This window comes from Natrix helvetica, assembly GCF_964273705.1.
Source record: "Natrix helvetica genome assembly, chromosome: 6".
Lineage (NCBI taxonomy): Eukaryota > Metazoa > Chordata > Lepidosauria > Squamata > Natricidae > Natrix > Natrix helvetica.
In genome coordinates this window covers 46,258,736-46,278,844 of record NC_138553.1, presented here as the reverse complement: position 1 = coordinate 46,278,844, position 20,109 = coordinate 46,258,736, and the positions used below count along the sequence as shown (strand labels likewise).

The 20,109-nt window shown below is 41.6% G+C and overlaps 1 protein-coding gene across 1 annotated transcript in view; it reads left to right on the top strand.

The window, feature by feature from the left end:
• LGR5 (leucine rich repeat containing G protein-coupled receptor 5) overlaps positions 1-13,488 on the top strand; it is a 63,389-nt gene extending 49,901 nt beyond the window's left edge. The window contains exons 16-18 of the mRNA XM_081957328.1: positions 6,740-6,885; positions 7,301-7,384; positions 10,943-13,488. Coding sequence (XP_081813454.1) covers positions 6,740-6,885; positions 7,301-7,384; positions 10,943-12,033 — 1,321 coding nt within the window. The 3' untranslated portion in view covers positions 12,034-13,488. The remainder of the gene's footprint in view (positions 1-6,739; positions 6,886-7,300; positions 7,385-10,942) is intronic.
• The last annotated feature ends 6,621 nt before the right edge of the window (positions 13,489-20,109 follow it).

Here is a 20,109-nt window from a genome sequence, read left to right as displayed (position 1 = left end):
ATACACAACAGTCAAACTAAGGTGTACATGGCAAAAATTATGGCTTTAAATTATTCTTGTTTATCTTGAGAAAATGTAATTGATTTTGAACATCCTAGTTAGTAGCTTCTTATCCTAAAATACACCTATTTTCAGCAGTACTTCCAAATATATTTATACTTGCAAGTACTTTGTATATATTATATTGTACACTTGCTGAATGTATTTTATTTTTCTTTATGTACACTGAGAGCATATACACCAAAGGCAAATTCCTTGTGTGTCCAATCACACTTGGCCAATGAAGAATTCTATTCTATTCTATTCTATTCTGGAATGCTTCCCCCTCCTTAAATGTTATTTCATAAACTACAAATATTTTAAAATGGAAAACATGAGAAGAAGTGGGGGAAAGGCTTATATAGATAGTTCATTTTTCTTTACTTTCTTCCTGAAAGTGCAGGGTCCACTTTTTCAGATCAGCATAGTGTTGTTCCATTGGTTGTGACAGAAATTGACCCACCGGTTTGTCACTGGAGCCTGACATCATAGCTAAAGGACAATGACTGACCCAAAGTCATCCAGCATGGAGGACTAGAATTCTTAGTCTCCTAGTTTTTAGCCTGGTGCTATTCTGTCCCAAGCCTCTACAATATATAGGCAGGGCCCTTCCCCTGGGTCTCATGCTCAGGGTGTGGCTTAGATGGGAATTGCTCATGGAAGGCCTGCACCAAGCAGGTGCATGCATGGAGATCACATCCTCCCAGGTAAAATCTTCCAGCCCATAGTCCTTCCATTTAATCAAGTATTGGAACCATCCTTTCAGCCATCAGGAATCCCGGATACTGGCAACTTCATACTCGGACAGCTCCTCATCGTCACGAGGTTCTGGCTGGGGATGATCTGGTTGGCGAAGAGGACAAGCTGGCCATTCAGGAACAAGGAGAGATTGATGCAAGACCGGATAGACTTGCATCGAACGTGGCAATGTCAGGCGATAGGCGACCGGATTGATGACTGCTTCAACAGGAAACGGGCCAAAGTAACGGTGGTCTAAGCCGGTCTGATGGAAGGTGTCTAGTGGACAGCCACACTCGATCCCCTACGGTCAACGCTGGCATCACGCGCCAAGATCTGTCCGCGACTCTCTTATAGTCCTCCTTGGCTTTATCCAGATATCATCACACCACTTGATGGATCGCCTGTAGTTCCAACAGAAAGTCCTTAGCTGCGGGGACCGGTGAGTCGATTGGTGGAGGGGAAAGAACCGAGGATGATACCCTACATTGGCCAAGAAAGGCATTGTTTGCATGGATGTGTGCTGCGAGTTATTGAACTCAAACTCTGCCACTGCCAGGTAGTCCGCCCAATCATTTTGCTGCTGGTTCACAAAACAGTGCAGGTACTGCACCAAGATCCCGATCACTTTCTCTGACCCTCCATCGGTTTCTGGATGGTGCGCTGAGGACAAGCAGATTTTTACATCCAAGGCCTTCATCAGCCCATTCCAAAATTGGGCTGTAAATTGTGTTCCTCTGTCCAACATGACCCTGTCAGGTAGGCTGAGCAGCCTGAAAACATGTTGGATAAACATGCGGGTGGTGGTGCGGGCTGTCGGTAATCTCCGACATGGGATAAAATGCGCCATCTTCGTCAGCATGTCTACCACTGCGAACACCGTGGTAAATCCAGAAGACGGAGGCAGGTCTGTCAGGAAGTCCATAGAAATGGGCCCCCCAGGGTCTCTCGGGTGTCAGCAATGGCTGGAGCAGTCCTGGGGGTGCTCCCATCGCTGACTTGGCCTGCCGACACCATATACAAGAAGTGATGTAAGAGGCGTGAGCCTGAAGTAATACCGCTCCAACAGTGATATCTGATGCTTCCCCCCCCCTACAAACGGACGGTGGCGGTCAGGATGCTTCAAAATGGGCTCTTTTATGAAGGCCTGCTTCAAAGCCTGGAACATTTGTTGCTCAGGGGCATTACAATGAAATGGAACTTTTTTCTGAAGGAGCCAAGTGAGGGGTGCAGTCAGGGAAGCAAAGCTGGGGATAAAAGTTTGATAGTAATTGGCAAACCCGTGGAATCGCTGGACATCCTTCACTCACCAAGGAAGGAAGGAAGTTGCCAACTACACAAATACTCCACCTTGCCTGGCTCCATCGCAATGCCTTCAGGAGAGATACAATGCCCCAGGAACTCAATGGTGGACTGCCAAAACTGGCACTTCTCCAGTTTCACATACAAGCGATTCTCATGGAGCCGTTGTAGGACCAGGCATAGGTGCTGCTGACGACTCTCCCAGGAGGATGAGTAAATTAGAATGTCATCTAGATAAATAACAGCAAACTGGTCCAAAAGGTCCCGGAACATATTGTTCATAAAATGTTGGAAGACAGCAGGGGCATTGGTCAGCCCAAAAGGCATGACTGTATACTGAAAATGCCCATACCTAGTGCCAAATGCCGTCTTCCATTCATCTCCGGGTCGGATCCGGACAAGATTATAAGCTCCACGCAGATCCAATTTTGTGAAAACCGTAGCCTTTCTGAGCTGCTCCAACAGTTCAGGAATAAGAGGCAGAGGATATCTGTAATTAAGCTCCCCGTTAGAAGAGCGAGTATGCAGAGAAGCGTAATGAAAGTGATATGGAATAACACGCACAAACCAGCATGCAGAGAAACTGAATAGTATAAAAATATAGTAGTTTACTATGTAGAAATATAGAAGTATTCAGAGTCCGGTTAACAGTCCAAATCATACACGGTTCAGTCAGTCAGTTAACAATATTCTCAGTTTAACCCACAAAGTAACTAACAGTAATAAACCACAATAACTCACTTTACATCGACAAGCTTCTAACAAACAGAGAGAGAGCTAACAGCCATTCTGGCTCCCTCTTATAGCTGCTTGAGGTAACAAGCCAATTACATTTCTCTAACATTTAAAGTAACAGTAACATAATCATAGCTTAATATACATTGCCAAGCCAAGCCTAGGGTTACATCCCTAACACTATTGATTGTGCACCGTGATAGAATTAAGTTTACGGTAGTCACAACATAGTCTCAAATCTCCAGTCTTCTTTTTGACGAACAAGACCGGGGCAGACAGTGGCGAAGATGAGGGTCAGATAAAACCCCGAGCTAGGTATTTGTCCAAAAAGTCCCGCAATGCGGTCAACTCCGGGTCTGACATTGAATACAAATGACCCTCGGGGAGCAGCACACCTGGAATCGAATCGACGGAGCAATCATATGGCCCGTGCAGTGGCAATTGGTCTGCTTCTTGTTCACTGAACACGTCTGCAAAATCTACTATGTCGGAGGGCAAGGATACCTCGGGTGGACTCAGCAACTGGCCTGCACAGACTTGATGGGTGTGGTTCACACATTTCAAGGCTGGAAAGAAGCCAAGCCAAGCCCAAGACCATGGGGAAATGCAGACCAGAGGTAATGTAGAACTGAATGGCTGCCTCATGAGCCCCGATGATCAGGGGCAAGGGTTGCGTGGCGGCCTTGATTGGCCCAGACAGAAGCACGCTGTGGTCAATAGTCTCCACAAGCATAGGAGGATCTACCGGACACAGAGGGATCACATACTTGGTCGCAAACGCCTCGTCCATGAAGTTTGTTGTAGCCCCGGAGTCAACCAGTTGGAATCCCCTGTAGTCTACTGGACAGGACTATTCACGATGCCAGGATCAGGTGTCAGGGAGGCCCGCAAGTCACTGTCTGAGCATGGCTCTGAATTGGTGTGCGTCCAACCCAAGGTCTCCCTTAGATTGAGCTTGGGGCGTTTCCGAACAAAATATTCTGGGGCTGGGGGGGGGTAGGTGCAGTAACTGATGCCCCTTGTCTCTTCTTGGGGCAAAAGGTTGCCATGTGCCCAGGTTCCCCACAATAAAAACACAACCCCCCTGAGCACCACCTGTTTTTCTCCGTTATCGCCAAGCGATAACGCTGCACCTAATTCCATGGGCTCTTCACGCATGGCCGGAACCACCCTGTTCTCCTGGGATGTGCGGCGACTTCCCCGCCTCTGCAACCAAGCATCAATCTGGAGACACGGATGAGCCAGTGTGTTGAAATTCGGTGGCCTATCCACATGCACCAGCTCATCCTGCAATTCTTCCGACAACCCATCCTGAAATGTGTCCATGAGGGCTGCCTCATTCCAAGCTGAATCCTGGCTAAGTAGCCTAAACTCACTGATTTATTCCTGCAAGGAACGCCGGCCCTGTTTCAGAGTCTTCAGACGTCGGGTAGCCATCTCCTCTTAATGGGGTCCTCATACATTAACCTGAGATGGTCGCAGAACCCCCTGAAGTCATCCAGCAAAGGCTAGCCTGGACCAGCAGTGGGGTAGCCCAACGAGCTGCGGAGCTGGAGAGAAGGCTAATCATAAACCCCACTTTATCTCAGTCAGTGAGGAAATTCTCTGCTCTCAAACTGATAAACAGCTGGCATTGTCCCAAAAAAGCCAGAAACATGACTTGGTTGCCATCGAATTTATCAGGCACTGCAACCGGGCATTTCCTCCGAGGCAGTGGTGGAGCAGTGTGAACTTGGAGCTGAGCCACCTGGGCAGACAAGCACAGCTACCTGTTGCATGAGCTGTGCGTTTTCTGCATGAAGCTGCTCCATTTTAAATTATATTTAAATCTGTTTTAAAAGGCAGGAAACAAACTGTTCTGTCCCAAGCCTCTACAATATATACGGATGAAGACTTGGCTGTCTGCCACAACTAAGGAGGGAGATAAGCAACCCCTTGGCTGGGAGCCCAGAAAGCTATCTCTATGAAACAAGGCTTGAACTCACAAAATTCTCCCAATCTTTCTCTACAGCTGGATCAGTAAATTGTTGTTTCCTGCAAAATTCCCCTCCCGTCGCCCCACCTATAAGCTCTCCGGGAGGGGCCAATCAGTAGCCACCTGTTCCTATTTCCTTCTGTGATCCTTTTTCCAAAGCTGCTCCCTCCTCCTCGCAGGCCTATGCATACGTACATCAGGGACAGCCTCCCTCTGTTCTTCCTCACTGCTCCCTGACTCAGATGCATCTGGTGGCCAACATGCCTCTCTAGTCCCTGCTCCAACTCCGAGCACCCCCCAGAGTCTTCGTCAGCCTCCAGGGCAGTCCCATAGTGTTCATTGCTGTCAGATTCCACCAACAGCTCAGCCGGCCACTGTTGGGCCACAACAGGTGCCTTAACCATTAGATAAAACTATCTCTCTTATATAGTTGCCTCACTCTTAGGAGTAAAATACTTTGTCATATTCACTTAATTAAAAAAATCTGTCATAACTAAATCAAAAGTGATAGAAATTATTCATACCCTATTATTTTGAGCAGACCCAGTTTCTAAGAATATATAGCATATTTTATATAACATAACCTGTTCTGACCCCCCCTTTTGTCACCAAGACACTCCAAGACACACAAAGTCTCTTCAAGATGTTTATTGACATACAGGTTCCACCTTGGCAGCAATCCAGCCTGCCAGGGTCAAGATAGCACTCTGGGCAGCAATCCAGCTACAGCGACACCCCTTGGCAGCAATCCAGCTACCAAGCTCCAGATAATCACCTTAGCAGCACTCCTGCCTGCCAAGGTCCAGGGAACAGATTGGCAGCAATCCAGGTAAATCCTTTGGCAGCAATCCAGCCTGCCAAAGTACGACACAGATCTGAGCTTCTCCAACTCCAATGATCAGTTGATTCCTGCAAAGGGTATGTCCACAAGCAGTGCCTTTATAGTCTGGAGAGGAGTCTAATGATCAGCAGCTGAGAGCAATTACCTCCTGTAATTGCTCAATTGCTCCTTTCACCGGGTAGCACGCCGGTAACGAGCATCTAATAGCTCACTGCTGATGTCTGACTCACTGTCCTGTGACTCCTCCCCACTGCTCCAAGGCATGACATCAGGAGCCCCCTTCCTTTGGCTTTCACCACTGCTCCATGCCTCAGGCGCTTCGTGGTGGCCAACCAGCCTCTCTGCGCCCTGCTCAGAGTTGGAACCCTGTCCAGGGTCCTCCACATCCTCCTGAGCCGACTCAGAGGGACCCTCGCTGTCGGAGTCTGGTGGCAACTCCAACGGCTCCTGCTGGGCCACAACACTAACCATATTTTAGAACTGTTGATAAAGACCACAAGATCACACTGTGTTAGAGTACACCTACATCCAGAACCAATGAGGGATATTTAGCTAACATGGAAAGGTGTCTTATACATCTGCCATAACATAAATCATCATAAAAGAAAATGTGTTCATAAATATTGGGAAATGAATGCCAAACATCATAATCTTGTGTGACCATCGGAAAATAAGCTGTTCTTAACAGTCAGTCAGCAAATGATAATGCAGTGTAGTTATTTCTCTTCTGACCAATCACCCACTTTACTTTTTTCTTTTAAACAATCTCTGTATAACATTAAACTTTGTGATTCTCTCAAGCCTGGGGTAGCTTCATCCTGTGTGAAAGAGGCAAAAGAACAGTGAAAACAATAGCAGCAAAACTGAAAATAATAATGACAACATATATACAATGTTCTGAAGCATAGAATTTGGAAGAATGAATGGCTTAACTAAATTTAATATATCTGTTAAAATTGTGAGTGTATGTTGATTCAGTGTAATATTAAATATCAGTTTGATAAAAATTATTAGTATATATTTAGACATGCTTATATATGTAAACAGTTTGGTCTACATCAAAATAACAAAATGAATGTGTGTAACCAAATATGTCTGTTATTCTTTAGGGTGATAGAAATGCCTTATACTTATCAATGCTGTGCCTTTAGAGCCCATGACAACTACTATAAAATCCAAAATCAATTGAACAAAGCTGAGAATGGCAGTGCTGATGAATTTCAAAGGAAAGATAGTAGCAATTTCCATACAAATGGTAAGCACTGTAAACATGCATTAAAACATATTTTTTTAAAAGGATTTGGTTAGAATGAGACTATCAAAATTGATGATCAAATGTTCTAATTTTACCATTTTAATTTGTGAATATCAGTACAAGATGCCATTAATTCCTGTAAATCTATATTTTAAATTTTTATTCTAATCATGTTGCAAAAAAACTTGAGGTGGTAAAATATTTTTATTTCCCCCAATGTATATATGGCTTGATAATAAAAGAATTATTTTAAGTAACCTAAATAACCCTTGAAATTCTATAATTCTAAGTATCTGTGAAGAAGACAAATTTGATGTTTAATTAAGGTTTAAAAACTCTTAATTCTCTCTATAGCTACATATTAAATATTGTTATCAATGTTAGTAACTAAATACTGTGATTTTCCTTCCTACAGATGAACAGGCTTTTGAGGATTTTTCTCTTGACTTCAATGAAGATCTGAAAACTTATCATTCAGTTCGATGTTCTCCTTCTCCAGGTAATAATAGAATTGTTTGAGCAGAATTGTGAGTATTTATGAAAAAAAATTTCCTGTGAAATTTTATTATACTTTCTAAGGGAAATTTTTTTTTGAAAGCTACATGGAGTACTTGGATATGCACAGTGGTGGAATTCAGCCAGTTCTCAGCTATTCGGGAGAACCGGTTGTTAACTTTCTAAGCCAGTGATGGCGAACCTATGGCACGCGTGCCACAGGTTGCATGCGGAGCCATTTGTCAGGGCATGCGAGGTGCTGCCCTGTCAGCTGGCCAGGGCGCATGTGCGTGCTGGCCAGCTGAGTTCACCCTTTTTTAAAGCCATTTTTCGCCCTCCCAAGGCTCCAGAGCCTTTATAGGAGCCTGGGAATGGCGAAAAGAGCCCCCCCCCAAGGCCCTCCGGAGGCTTCATGAGCTTCCCTGAAGCCTCCGGAGCGCAAAAAACTGGCCCTATGGGCAAACCGGAAGTTCGGGAACGGACTTCCGGTTTGCTCGGAGGTTTGTTTTGACTGCTCCGGAGGCTTCAGGGAAGCATCCTGAATGTCCCTCAAGCCTTTGGAGCGCTCAAAACGACCCTCCAAGCAAACCGGAAGTCACTTCCTGTTTACTCGGAGTTTTGTTTTGACTGTTCCGAAGGCTTCAGGGAAGTGTCCTGAAGGACCCTCAAGCCTTCGGAGCGCTCAAAACGACCCTCCGAGCAAACCAGAAGTCACTTCTGGTTTGCTCGGAGGTTCGTTTTGACAGCTCCGGAGGCTTCAGGGAAGCGTCCTGAAGGTTCCTCAAGCCTCCGGAGGGCTTCCGGGGGTGGGGGAGGCTGCTTTCGCCCTCCCCAGGCTCCTATAAAGCCTCTGGAACCTGGGGAGGGCAAAAAAAAGCATGCAAAAAATGGGGGGAGCGCCTGTAGTGTGTGCATGCGCACTGGGGGGGTCGCGCATCGCATTATGGGTGTGGCATGCCTGCACACTACCCCCCTGCGCTCCCCCCATTTATGGCACACAAGCCAAAAAAAGGTTCGCCATCGCTGTTCTAAGCAGTTCGGAGAACTGGTTGTTGGAAGAAATCTTGTTTTGTTTTTTTTCCACTTTACAGGGCTAATCCTGTAAGGAAGGCAGGAAGGAAACATTCTGGTGTTGTTTCTAGCCTAATCTTTTTTGCCCGGCTTATAGAAACTGCCTCTCTGGTTAACACTTTAGATTGTAACAGCTAAAGTGAAGCGCCCATCGACCTGAGTGACATTGAGTTGGCCACACCCACACAGTCACATGACCATCAAGCCACGCCTACACAGCTGGTCATTAGTTCAGAGAACCAGTCACTAACAGATACATTTTTATTACTGATTCATTTATTTTTTAAAAAATCAATTCCTCAGTATTAGTTGTCTACGCTATGAATAAAATAAACCAAAACATAATGACATAAAGCATAAATTAAAATGAATTTAAAAGACAAAATTTTAAAAAAAATTGCATTTAAATGCAGTATCAAAACAGAAGTTCCAGATAATTAAATAACTGTAATTTTAAAAGTCTTCATATACCTTTGAAAACCTAGTCTAGTACTGCAACTTTTACTATCTGGAAATTTCACTACCAAAGAGTTTCAATCAGAAGGTCCAAGGTACAGTGCTTGATATTTCAGTACAACTGAATTCCTGGAGAAATATTACCTAACCTTTTCCTATTATCTACTTGAAAGCAGCCTAAAGATAAGATTAGTTTCCCATTAGTACATAGTAAGGAATAAAATAAAAGCATTGCCTATGCTATTTCTGTTCAGGGACCATTCTCAAAAGGAAGGAAATAGCAAATTGTCTTTAAGCTCGATGAAAAAGAGATAACAAGGTCTACCTCTAAGCATGTACCTTCAATTTAGATTCTCAAAAAATGAGGGTAAAAATAGATCTAATGTTATTTCTATAAACCAGCTGTGCTGGATTTAGAATATCCTAAAATATCTAATGATTCTTCAGTTGGTTTATTTTACTTTTAATTGTGATTTATTTGGTGGTGTTTCATGATATATGGTTTCAATATGTATTTTAGCCAAAAAACTTCTTATGTGCAGCATAAAAATGGTACAATTGCATAGATAAGGCTTGAAACTGTTTAACAGTACCCAGAGGTGATTCTGGGATGCTTACAACCAAGAAAAAAAAACGAGAGAAAATATTTAAAAATTAAGATAATAAATATTAACAAAATTAACATTGACATTCACAAAGAAAGAACAAATGGGGTGGAGGTAGAATCCTCTTCAGTCCATTAACCACCACCAGTATGACATGCCCCCATTGGGTCACCAGGTGAATTGCCAGAGCCATATTTTATAGCCCCTATGGAAGGCAAGAGTGTGGTATGCCACCTTGAACTGAATGATATTCCAGAGGGCAGGTCAGAAAAGATTCTTCTTCCAGATCTCACCAGCCAGAATTCCTTGACTGGTGAGGTCTGCAGCATGCTCTTTCTGCCAGTGTGGATGGGACAGGATAATCCCACTGGAGTGAGATGGTTCCTCAGGTAACCTGGACTGATGCCTTAAAAGGGTTTTAAAGAAAATGACCAACACTTTGAATTTGACCCAAAAGCAAACTGGCAACCAGTGTACCTTGCACAATAATGGTGTTACATGGACCACTTTATAGGCCCTACAAACTATTCATACTGTACCAGCTGAAGCTTCTAAATACTCTTCAAGGGTAGACCCATGTAGACTACATTGCAATAGTCCAGACATGAAATGACCAGGGCCTGAATCACTGAGCATAGGAATTCATGATCCAGGAAAGGGTGCAACTGGTGCACAACACGAAGTTGTGCAAAAGTTCTCCTAGCCATGACTGCCACCTGCTAATTGAGAAAGAATCGAGAGTCCAAGAAAGCCTCCAAATTGTGCTCAGGGTCTGTTTGGGGCAGTATCACCCATCCAGAACTACAGATGTTCCAGATCCTGAAACCTTATTCACCCAAAGCCACTCAGTCTTACCAGGGTTCATCCAAAGCTTATTGTCCCCCATCCAGATCCCTACAGTCTCCAGTCACAATGGAAAAATAGTGACACATTATTGGGTCACCAGGGATGAAAATATAAAGTTGAGTATCATCAGCATACTGATAGTACCTCATCCCATGGTTAGCAGATGATTTCACCCAGAAGTTCCATGTAGATGTTAACAAGGAGTGGAGAGAGTCTGAACTTTGTACTACACCACAAAGGAGCAGCCTTGGGATGGACCTCTCGCTCCCTATCAACACCATTTGTGACCATCCTTGGAGAAAGGAGACAAATCGGTAAAAGACTGCGCTGCCGAGCCCCAGATCTCACAGCTGACCCCAAAGGATATCAATGGTATCAAAGGCCTGTGACAGGTCAAGAAATATAAGGATGGATGCACTACCCCATCCCACTTTTACAAAAGATAGACAAGTGTGAAGCTGTTTCTGTCTCTCGCTAATTACACTCACTGTAGTCTATTGTCTGTGCACTCATCACAAAAATTAATGAAAACTGGACGTAGATGAGCTTACCATGACTTTACTTTTTCTTTATTTTCTTTGTAGGACCTTTCAAGCCCTGTGATTGCCTCTTTGGTAGTTGGCTGATCAGAGTTGGAGTTTGGACCTTAATACTTTTAGCCTTTATTTGCAATATATTGGTGATTGCAACAGTCTTCCAAGTTCCCCTGTTCATCTCTTCCATAAAGTTTATAATTGGACTAATAGCTATTGTAAATACTCTCATGATTGTGTCTAGCAGTGTGCTTGCTAGTGTGGATGCAGTAACCTATGGAGTCTTTGCTCAATATGGAACTTGGTGGGAAGATGGAATTGTTTGTCATATCATTGGAATTCTTTCTGTCTTTGCTTCAGAGGCTTCCATTTTCTTGCTCACCTTAGCAACTGTTGAGCGTGTGTTCTCTGTGAAATATAGAACAAAATTTGAAACCAAACACACTCTAGCTAATATAAAAAGAGCCATCGTCTTTTGTTTTGTACTGGCTTTAATAATTGCTGTGATTCCAGTGCTCAGTGACAGTGAATATGGAGGTTGTCCCTTATGCATACCACTACCTTTTGGAAGACCATCAGGTGTGGGTTATACAGTAGCAATGGTCTTAATGAACTCTTTTTGTTTTCTTGTAATGACAGTAGCATACACAAAACTCTACTGTAGTCTGGACAAGGGAGAAATGGATATTATTTTGGATTGCTCCATGATCAAACACATAGCCTTATTACTTTTTATTAACTGCATTCTCTATTGTCCTGTGGCCATATTATCATTTTCCTCATTATTGAACCTTCATTTTATTGGCCCAGAAGTCATCAAACCAATTCTTTTAGTGATTGTTCCCCTTCCTGCATGTCTAAACCCACTTCTCTACATACTTTTTAATCCTCATTTCAGGAAGGACTTGAGGAGGTTTCAAAAGCTTTCATTTGGATGGAAAACATCAAAACATCCTAGTTTGGTCTCTGTCAATTCAGAGGATGCAGAGAAACAGTCGTGTAATTCAACTCAAGCTCTAGTAACCTTTGCAAATGCCAGAATATCATACGATGTTGTTCCCAGCAATCCAGTAGTGCCATCATCCTGCGAATTCAGTGAAAGCTGTAACCTTTCATCCATCACATTTGTCCCATGCCACTAACTTCGTTTCAGAGGTAGTGGTGAGGTTTACAAAACAAATTAAAAAATAGATGAACGTGCATGTATTGCTTATAAAGAGAGAAGCAACCAACTACTCTGATTTTATGGGAAAGAAAACTGAAATTGTGAAATTTCAGTACAGGTAATCCTCGACCTATGACCCCAATTGACCCCAAAATTTATGTTGTTAAGTGAGACGTTTGTTAAGTGAGTTTTGCATCATTTTATTATCTTTCTTGCCTCAGCTGTTAAGTGAATTACTGCACTTCATAAGTTAGTAACCCAACACTGAAAAGTTAGCGACCGTTGAAGCATCACCATGGTCATGTGATCAATATTCAGTTGCTTGGCAACTGGCATGCATTCCTGGAGTCATGTGATAACCATTTGTAACCTTTCCAGCCAGTTTCCAACAAGCAAAGTCACTGGGGGAAGCCAGATCGCTTAATGATCACATGATTCACTTAACTGCAGTGAATCACTCAAGATCTCTGGCAAAAGTCATAAAATGGGGCACATCTCACTTAATAATTCTTGCATAGCAAAAGAAATGTTAGGCTCAATTGTGGTCATAATTTGAGGACTATCTGTATATAGCTAAGCTGCTTTCAATATTCTTTTTAAGATATGTCTGAAAGCCAAGAATGTTACATGTATAAAGGAATCCTAAAAACAGAAAATACCAAATAGAAATGGCTTCTAATGTTTGCATAACTTGTTGGCATCTGAGATTCAGTTGAATCTTAAGATATCTATTAACTTAGTGGACTTGTTTAGAAAAGTCATAGGAATGATATGAACAGAATAACTTATATATGAAGTTCTACGCTGTGTCAATTTTATCCAGTTGACATGCATCCATGGAAATAATATGAAGAAATTATGCACTATATATATTTAAATCATATTTTGAAACAGCAAAGCCTAGAGCTGGAAGTCTGTTCTTCAAACCATTTCAAATTAGAGATCATCTGCCAATTTTTGAAAATGTATCTTACTACATTTATTTAATTGTTCAAAGTGGTTTGGTAATATATAATTTTTTCTCTTATGACTATTCACATTATTATACAAATTTAAGAAGTGAAAGAAAAACACTTAAGAAATTATTTTCATATTAAAATAAACAGTAGATAACAAATCAGAATACAACACATAATATTGTATAAATTGCTTAATTCAAGTATAATTTGGAAATATTAAAATTCATTTCAGAGATTTTAAAACAATGTGTAAATATAGAATTATTTATCTTTATAGTAAAATCATACTCAAACATGAGAATAAGGCATGTAGTTTCATGTTGCTTTAATTACTAGATTTCTATTTCCAGCTCATTTCTGTTTAAATTTTTGATCTGTAAATATGTAAATTTCTATTGATTGTAAATACTGTTGGTTTTTTCTACTGATGTTTTAAACATGTAATTTGTAATAAAATTTGCAATTACTCTTGAAGGATCACTTAGTGCTTTAAATCTCAGATGTATTTCGCAGCAATTCCAGAGTATTCTCTGACATTCTTGTAATTTAATTGCAAAATGAAGTTTGTAAGATTTCTTTTTCCATCAGAAGAAATAATACAAGCTTTCTCTTAGTATAAACATGTGTAGATTTTCACAGCCAATATCTGCTGGCCAGGGTTGAGGTTGAGGATTTAATAACTGGAAACCGGATTTCCTGCTGGCAACTGTGTTATCTTCAGAGCCAAGGTGGTCTATTTGGCAAGTGAGCAAGGACTGATTTGCCTATTTTTATAAGTAGATGACCTCACTTCTGATTGGTCTTTAGCTGGGCTTGTTTCAGTTTAGTACAGGTTGTTGGTCTTCACTAACGTGCTGATCAAGTAGATGCTACAACGTATCACATCTTCCTTGAAGACACCGCCAACCTGTACACTACCCCAGTACATGACTGGAATCTCTCAAAAGCAAGGAAACCTATCTTCCTTTATCCCTCACATTTTTACTTCAATGCCAAGGCTCCACAACAATTCTAAACTTCCTGAAAATGAGCAGAATCTTCAAATGTTCGCAATCTCCTCAGCAATACAACTGCATTGTAGTGCTGCCCTGCTTAGTTGCCTGTGGTCTGCATAACAGGCCACCTGGCTTCTGAAGAGGCAACATTCTCTTGACTTAATTAATATATTCATGGATATCTTCAGTGCAGGGAGATTGACTACATGTGCATAATTGCATCTTCTAAATGCCTCAGTTTATACATTTATGTTAGACATTAAGCAAATGTGTAATTGTTGTATTTACATGAGATGATATTTCTGTTCAGATGTGTATTTCTAGGCACTAGAAAAACAAATGAAAATGTAAAACTTTTCCATTTGGAAAAAGCACATATATTTATCTGAACCACAAACGGCAGGAGGCCACACTACCAGTGACGTGCAGTCAGGTGAGGCAAGTGAGGCACAGCCTAACCTCTCATCATCAGGGCAGCGAGTCATTCGATGGGAAACTTGCCTTTTGGGAGGAATGACCCAGCTTGGCTCCCGCTTTCAATCTGCCGCCCAACGACCGAACGGAGAAGTGAAGAGGCAGGAGAGACAAAGCAGGAGCCAAGCCGAGTCATTCCTTCCAAGAGGCAAGTTTCCTATCGAATGACTCGCTGCCCTAGACTTGAGGCTCCAGTCCAGCCTGCGGTGCTTGCAGCCCCCGCCAGCTCCTCCAGGGACTCCCAAGCTCGGCACCAGAGAGCCGCCGCGAGAGAGGCCGGCCAGGTTGCCCGGGCGGCGACAGAGGTTCCCTTTGTTCTTTTGGGTGTGGGAAGTGGGGGGGGGAGAAGCTTCCTCCGCTCCGTCCGCTCCCCATCTGCGCTGCCCTCGCCCGACAAGTGCGCCCCGGATTCCACGCAGCTCTGTCAGGCGGTGCCGTGGCCGAATCCCAGGGCGGAGGGCGGCAGGTCGCAACTGAGCATGCCTGACTGTGGAATTCTGGGAGTTGAAGTCCACAAGTCTAAAAAAATTGCTGCCTCACCAGCTGTAAACCTCACCGCACGTCACTGCACACTACAGTACACCATCTTTTGAAAAGTGGGATCTAAGTCCATTCATGATTCAATTCAATGTCTTTTGGTCTACAGTTTTATTCTATTTTTTGGCTTCAGTCCTATAGTCCTTGCTGGATGCTGCAGGGGAAGAAGAGTTTTCCTTTGGGGTAAAACTAGTGGTCCAATCTTGGGGTTTAGATTCTTACTTTTCTTAATATCTGTGAATTGAAAAGTGGCAGTCCATGATTTTTTGCCTCTAGAAATCTTATGAGTACAAAAACAAAGCATTTCAGAATTTAATTGCTTTCCTCCTAGCATCAGTGAGACCAATAAGTTAAAGAAGTAACAAAAGAAGCCATACCTTTTTGCGTGAAAGTTGTCTACACCCCTTTGTCAAAGTGGTTAATAACTTCAAATCTTCAAAATGAATAATGACGTTGCTCAAAATCAAATTACAGAATCCACATTGGGAGCACAATAGAACAATTTTGTCAGAGAACAAAATGATCAGTAGCTTGATATGAAAAAACATGCCTTTTCTGTTGCATCCTCCTACCCTATGGAATACTCCCTCCTGGGGGGCTGACAAGCCCCAACCCTTTAACCTTCCACAGAGCACTCAAGACCTGCCTCTTCCTCCAGGTGCTGGGATAGGGTGAAGTCATACTGGAAAGAGAATGTTATGGGTGGCAGCAGGAATGTATGGTTGCAGTACCAGTCATGTCAAATCTTTATTATGGTAATAGACCAGCATAAAGAGGGTAGGTATAGACAATTAAATTAAATTAAATTAACAGAGGTGAAATGATAGAAGGTGTTGAAGATACAGGAACCTTGGGGGTGAATGATCATGATATATTGGAATTCAACATTATGCAAGCACAAGCAATAGAACAAAGTCAAACTAGTCTCTTGGACTTTAAGAGAGCTAATTTCAATAAACTTAGAGCTTGGGAAGGATTCCATGGATGAGAATCCTCAAGGGGAAAACAATTAAAGCTTGGGAAATTTGGAAAAGTGAGATTATAAACGCCCAGTCTAGTGGAAAGGGGGACACATAACTAAGGCAGAATATCAGCAAATAGCCCGAGCCTGCAAAGATGAAGTGAGGAAAGCTAAGGCTCACAAACAAAGGCTTGCGACAAAAGTAAAAAATAACAAAAAAACCTTCTTCGAATATGTTAAAAACAAGAAAAAAGTCAAGGAAATAATTGGTCCAGTGCTCGGAGAAAGTGCCAAGAAGATGACAAGTACCAGGGAAAAAGCAGAACTGCTTAACTCATTTTTAGCATTTGTCTTTACACAAAGGAAAAAAAACAGTCCAACCTATCAAAAAGAGCACCACAAAAAACAGATTAGGAACACAAGTTAAAATAGGGAAGAAAATGGTAAGTGAGCACCTGTCTACTCTAGACGAGTTCAAATCACCAAGGCCAGAGGAACTACACCCCAAGGTTCTCAAGGAACTGGCAGACGAGATCTCAGAACCACTGAACTATAACTTTCAAAGATCCTGGAGCACTGGGGAACTGCCAGATGATTGGAAAAAAGCTGATATAGTTCCCATCTTCAAAAAAAGGGGGGGAAATAGATCCAGGAAACTACAGACCTATCAACCTGACCTCAATACCAAGGAAGATTCTGGAAAAGATAAGCAACGAATCAGTGGACACCTAGAAACAAACAAATTATCAAGCCTGCAGCCATCTTTTCTTTTCAATCTCAAGCCTGCCACACTTTCCATTATTCTACTATGCATTTTATATTGTGGGAAAATGGGAGGGGGAATTATACAGAGTTGGATGATATGTAGCCATAACAAAATTCTTTCTAGAAAGCCAATGTCATCCTTTGTCTCTGCACATGGCCAGAACTGGATGGGTGGACCTGCCAGCATGGCAGTGGAAGATTGGACCATGTGATGGACTTGTGGGTGTGGGGGCAAGATCTTAAACTTTGAACTGGGTGGGAAAACTGGGAAGCTTTCAGATTTGGGTTTCCCCAGACATGCCAATGTGGCTCCCTCAATAAATTGGAACTTTGAGGAATCCTTTGCCTTTATTTTTGGATGCTATTTGGACCCCTAACAGTAACCAAAAGCTAACATGGGTGTGTCAAAAACAGATCATGCCAGACTAATCTTATCGCATTCTTTGACAAAGTGACCAAATTAGTGGACCTGAGGAATGTTATCGATATAATTTACTTGGACTTCAGTAAGGTATTTGATAAAGCAGACCTTAACCTACTACTAGATAAAATAGAAAAATGTGGGTTAGGCAGCATCACCAGCAAATGGAGTTATAACTGGCTGACCAACCACACTCAATGTGTAGTCCTCAATGGAACTGCATCTACATGGAGGGAAATATGGAGTGGGGTACTCCAACGCTCTGTTTTAGGCCCAGTACTCTTCAACATCTTCATCAATGATTGGGATGAGGGGATAGATGGGAAACTCATCAAATTTGCAGATGATACCAAGGTAGCAGGAATAGCCAACACTCCTGAAGATAGGCTTAAGATACAGGAGGGTTAGGGTTAGGATTAGGGTTAGGGTTTTATTATTATTCGTATTTATTATTAGGGTTAGGGTTAACCCTAACCCTACCAGTCCACAAAGCTGGAGAGGTTGGGGAACTCTGATGTTTTAGATCTCCTCACTTTCTATAATATTCAAATTTGGGGGCTGCGAATGCCATTCTAAACCTTCATTTTGAGCTAGAAAGGTTCTGCATAGTTGAGCGGGGTGGGGGTGGGGAGAGGGAATGAAAATAAGAAAGCAAGAATTGATTTTAGCTAACAATAGGAAATATTTGAAAACTGCTATTCCTGCCAACGGTGGCATTATAAAGTTCTGACCAAAAAACTAATTATTTTCTCATCATGAATCCGAAAACAACCAGACATAAAGTTTGCATTCAAATTTATAGAGAATTTGAAGACATTCACTTTTCCTCTTGAGAAAGCCCCTATATTTTTCTTTCTTTTTGGGCCACTTTAAAATACTAATCCTACCTCAAGTCAGTTATCAAAGAAACGTTCTCAAGTAAAATCTTGGTTCTAGGTGTCCCTTAGGCTATTCTGGAAAGAGGGTCTTGGTAGTACCCCTTGACACAGAACAGCTTGCTTGGCATTTTATGTGATTTTCTAGCTTTGAAATTTGTGAGAATCTACATTTTTGAACTGTAATATTTAATAGCATACTGTCTTTCTGTGCTTTCTTTGATTTTCTACTGCAGATATTTTTAATCTGAAATACATTTTTATTTTTTTCAGTTTTTTTTAAGTATAGTGCTTTCATTTCACATTGGCTGTATGCTGAGTAATAAGTTACTGGGTAGTATATAAATCCTACATTAACAATAAAGTCATTATTTCTTTCAACACATACAGTATTGCTTTTTGAATGATGAATGTCTTTAAAAATGAAATAACACTTGCAAGAGTATTGCTAAAATTCTTCTACTGTCTCCTGGGAAACAAAGGCAGGCTCTTAAATGCCTCTTGGTCAGTTTTGTTCCGCATCAACAGGTGCAAACATGAAAGGATTTTATGATCTGAGATAACACTCCCTTCAATGGAAAAGTAAATAAATCACAGGGACCTTGCCAACAATTGCTCAAAGATTGATTTCAGTTACAAATAATCTTGCTTTATTGTGCAAGATAGGCGGGAGTTAATACATCCCCAAGTGCAATAAATTCTAAAAAGAAACAAAAAACCACCACCTGCCCACCAAATCTTTCTACTTTACTTGGAACATCTTCACAAGTTACCCAAATCAGAATACAGCCATTTCTTTAAAAATGTAAACCCGAATTATCTTTGGCAAAGAAAATCTGCTTTTGAAAACTAGCACTTGGATTCTTTTCAGCTTTTCTATGATTCTGAGTTTTCTCCGGCGATTCAAAAATCAAACCTCAGAAAGAATTAAGTGATCTTGAAAATGATCTATTTTTTTTGTTTCTTAGATTGTACTCCATCGTACAGGGCTAAACATGATGTATGTAGCAACCCTCAGCTATTTTTTGTAACAACCCTGAATGGTAATATAGCTCGATTTCTATCTTGTCACCTTGCACAGATTTTGGTGTGTGGCATGTGGACTTGCTTTTACATTACCAACAATGTTGCAAACCAAAAATAGCATTGCAACAGGTCTACTGTTGTGACTCTACCTTTCCCACCTATTCTGACTACATGTAATTTGAGTTGACTGAAAAGTGATGTCTAATTTTTTCAGATCTCCCCCATTTTAATTAACACCCCTCCCCCTGGATTGTATAGGCTTAATTTTGCCAGCATGTGAAGAACTAGCCCACGTAGAGATACAAATAACTCAAGGCGGCGAACGTAACCATCATAGCTGAGGTGGGTAGGGCTGAGAGTGACCTAAGATCACCCAGCTGGCTTTCATGGCTAAGTGGGACTTGAACTCAGTCTCTTGCTTTCTAGCCTGGTGCCTTAATCACTAAACCAACTGGCTCTTTGTGACCATCATGTCAGACCTCATCATCATTAGTCCCTGATAAAAATATAGAGTCAATTTGCTCTAGTGTTAAAGTGCTGGTCTAGAAACCAGAAGACTGAATTCTAGTCCTGGCTTAGGCCTGAAACTCCATTGTTTATTTTATAATTTTAACTTTTTAAAGTGTATTTTGGTATCTTCAATAAACTTTTTCCATACCTTTTCTACACTAATTTGAAACAAACCAGAAATTCTAATTCTGTTAGGAATGTCAAAGGTAACCTCTAAAGGACATTAGAAAATATATCAATTTTGGGAAATATAATCAATAGAATTTTTTAACCAAATTTTCTGAGTTTTCAACTCAATTAAGATACATATAGAACAGTTTCTGGTGTTTATTTTTTACTTACAGTGGGACCATATTTAATGTTATACTAGCTCCTTTGCTAATAATCATTGGTATAATTACCTTTCTCTGGAATAGCATCCTTTGAGAGAATGGCTTGATGCATTATTTGGGTTTTAAACACCATTTTAAAGGCTTTTGAATGCAAGGTGAATTGAAATTTCTCCTGTGAACGAATATACCACTGTATGA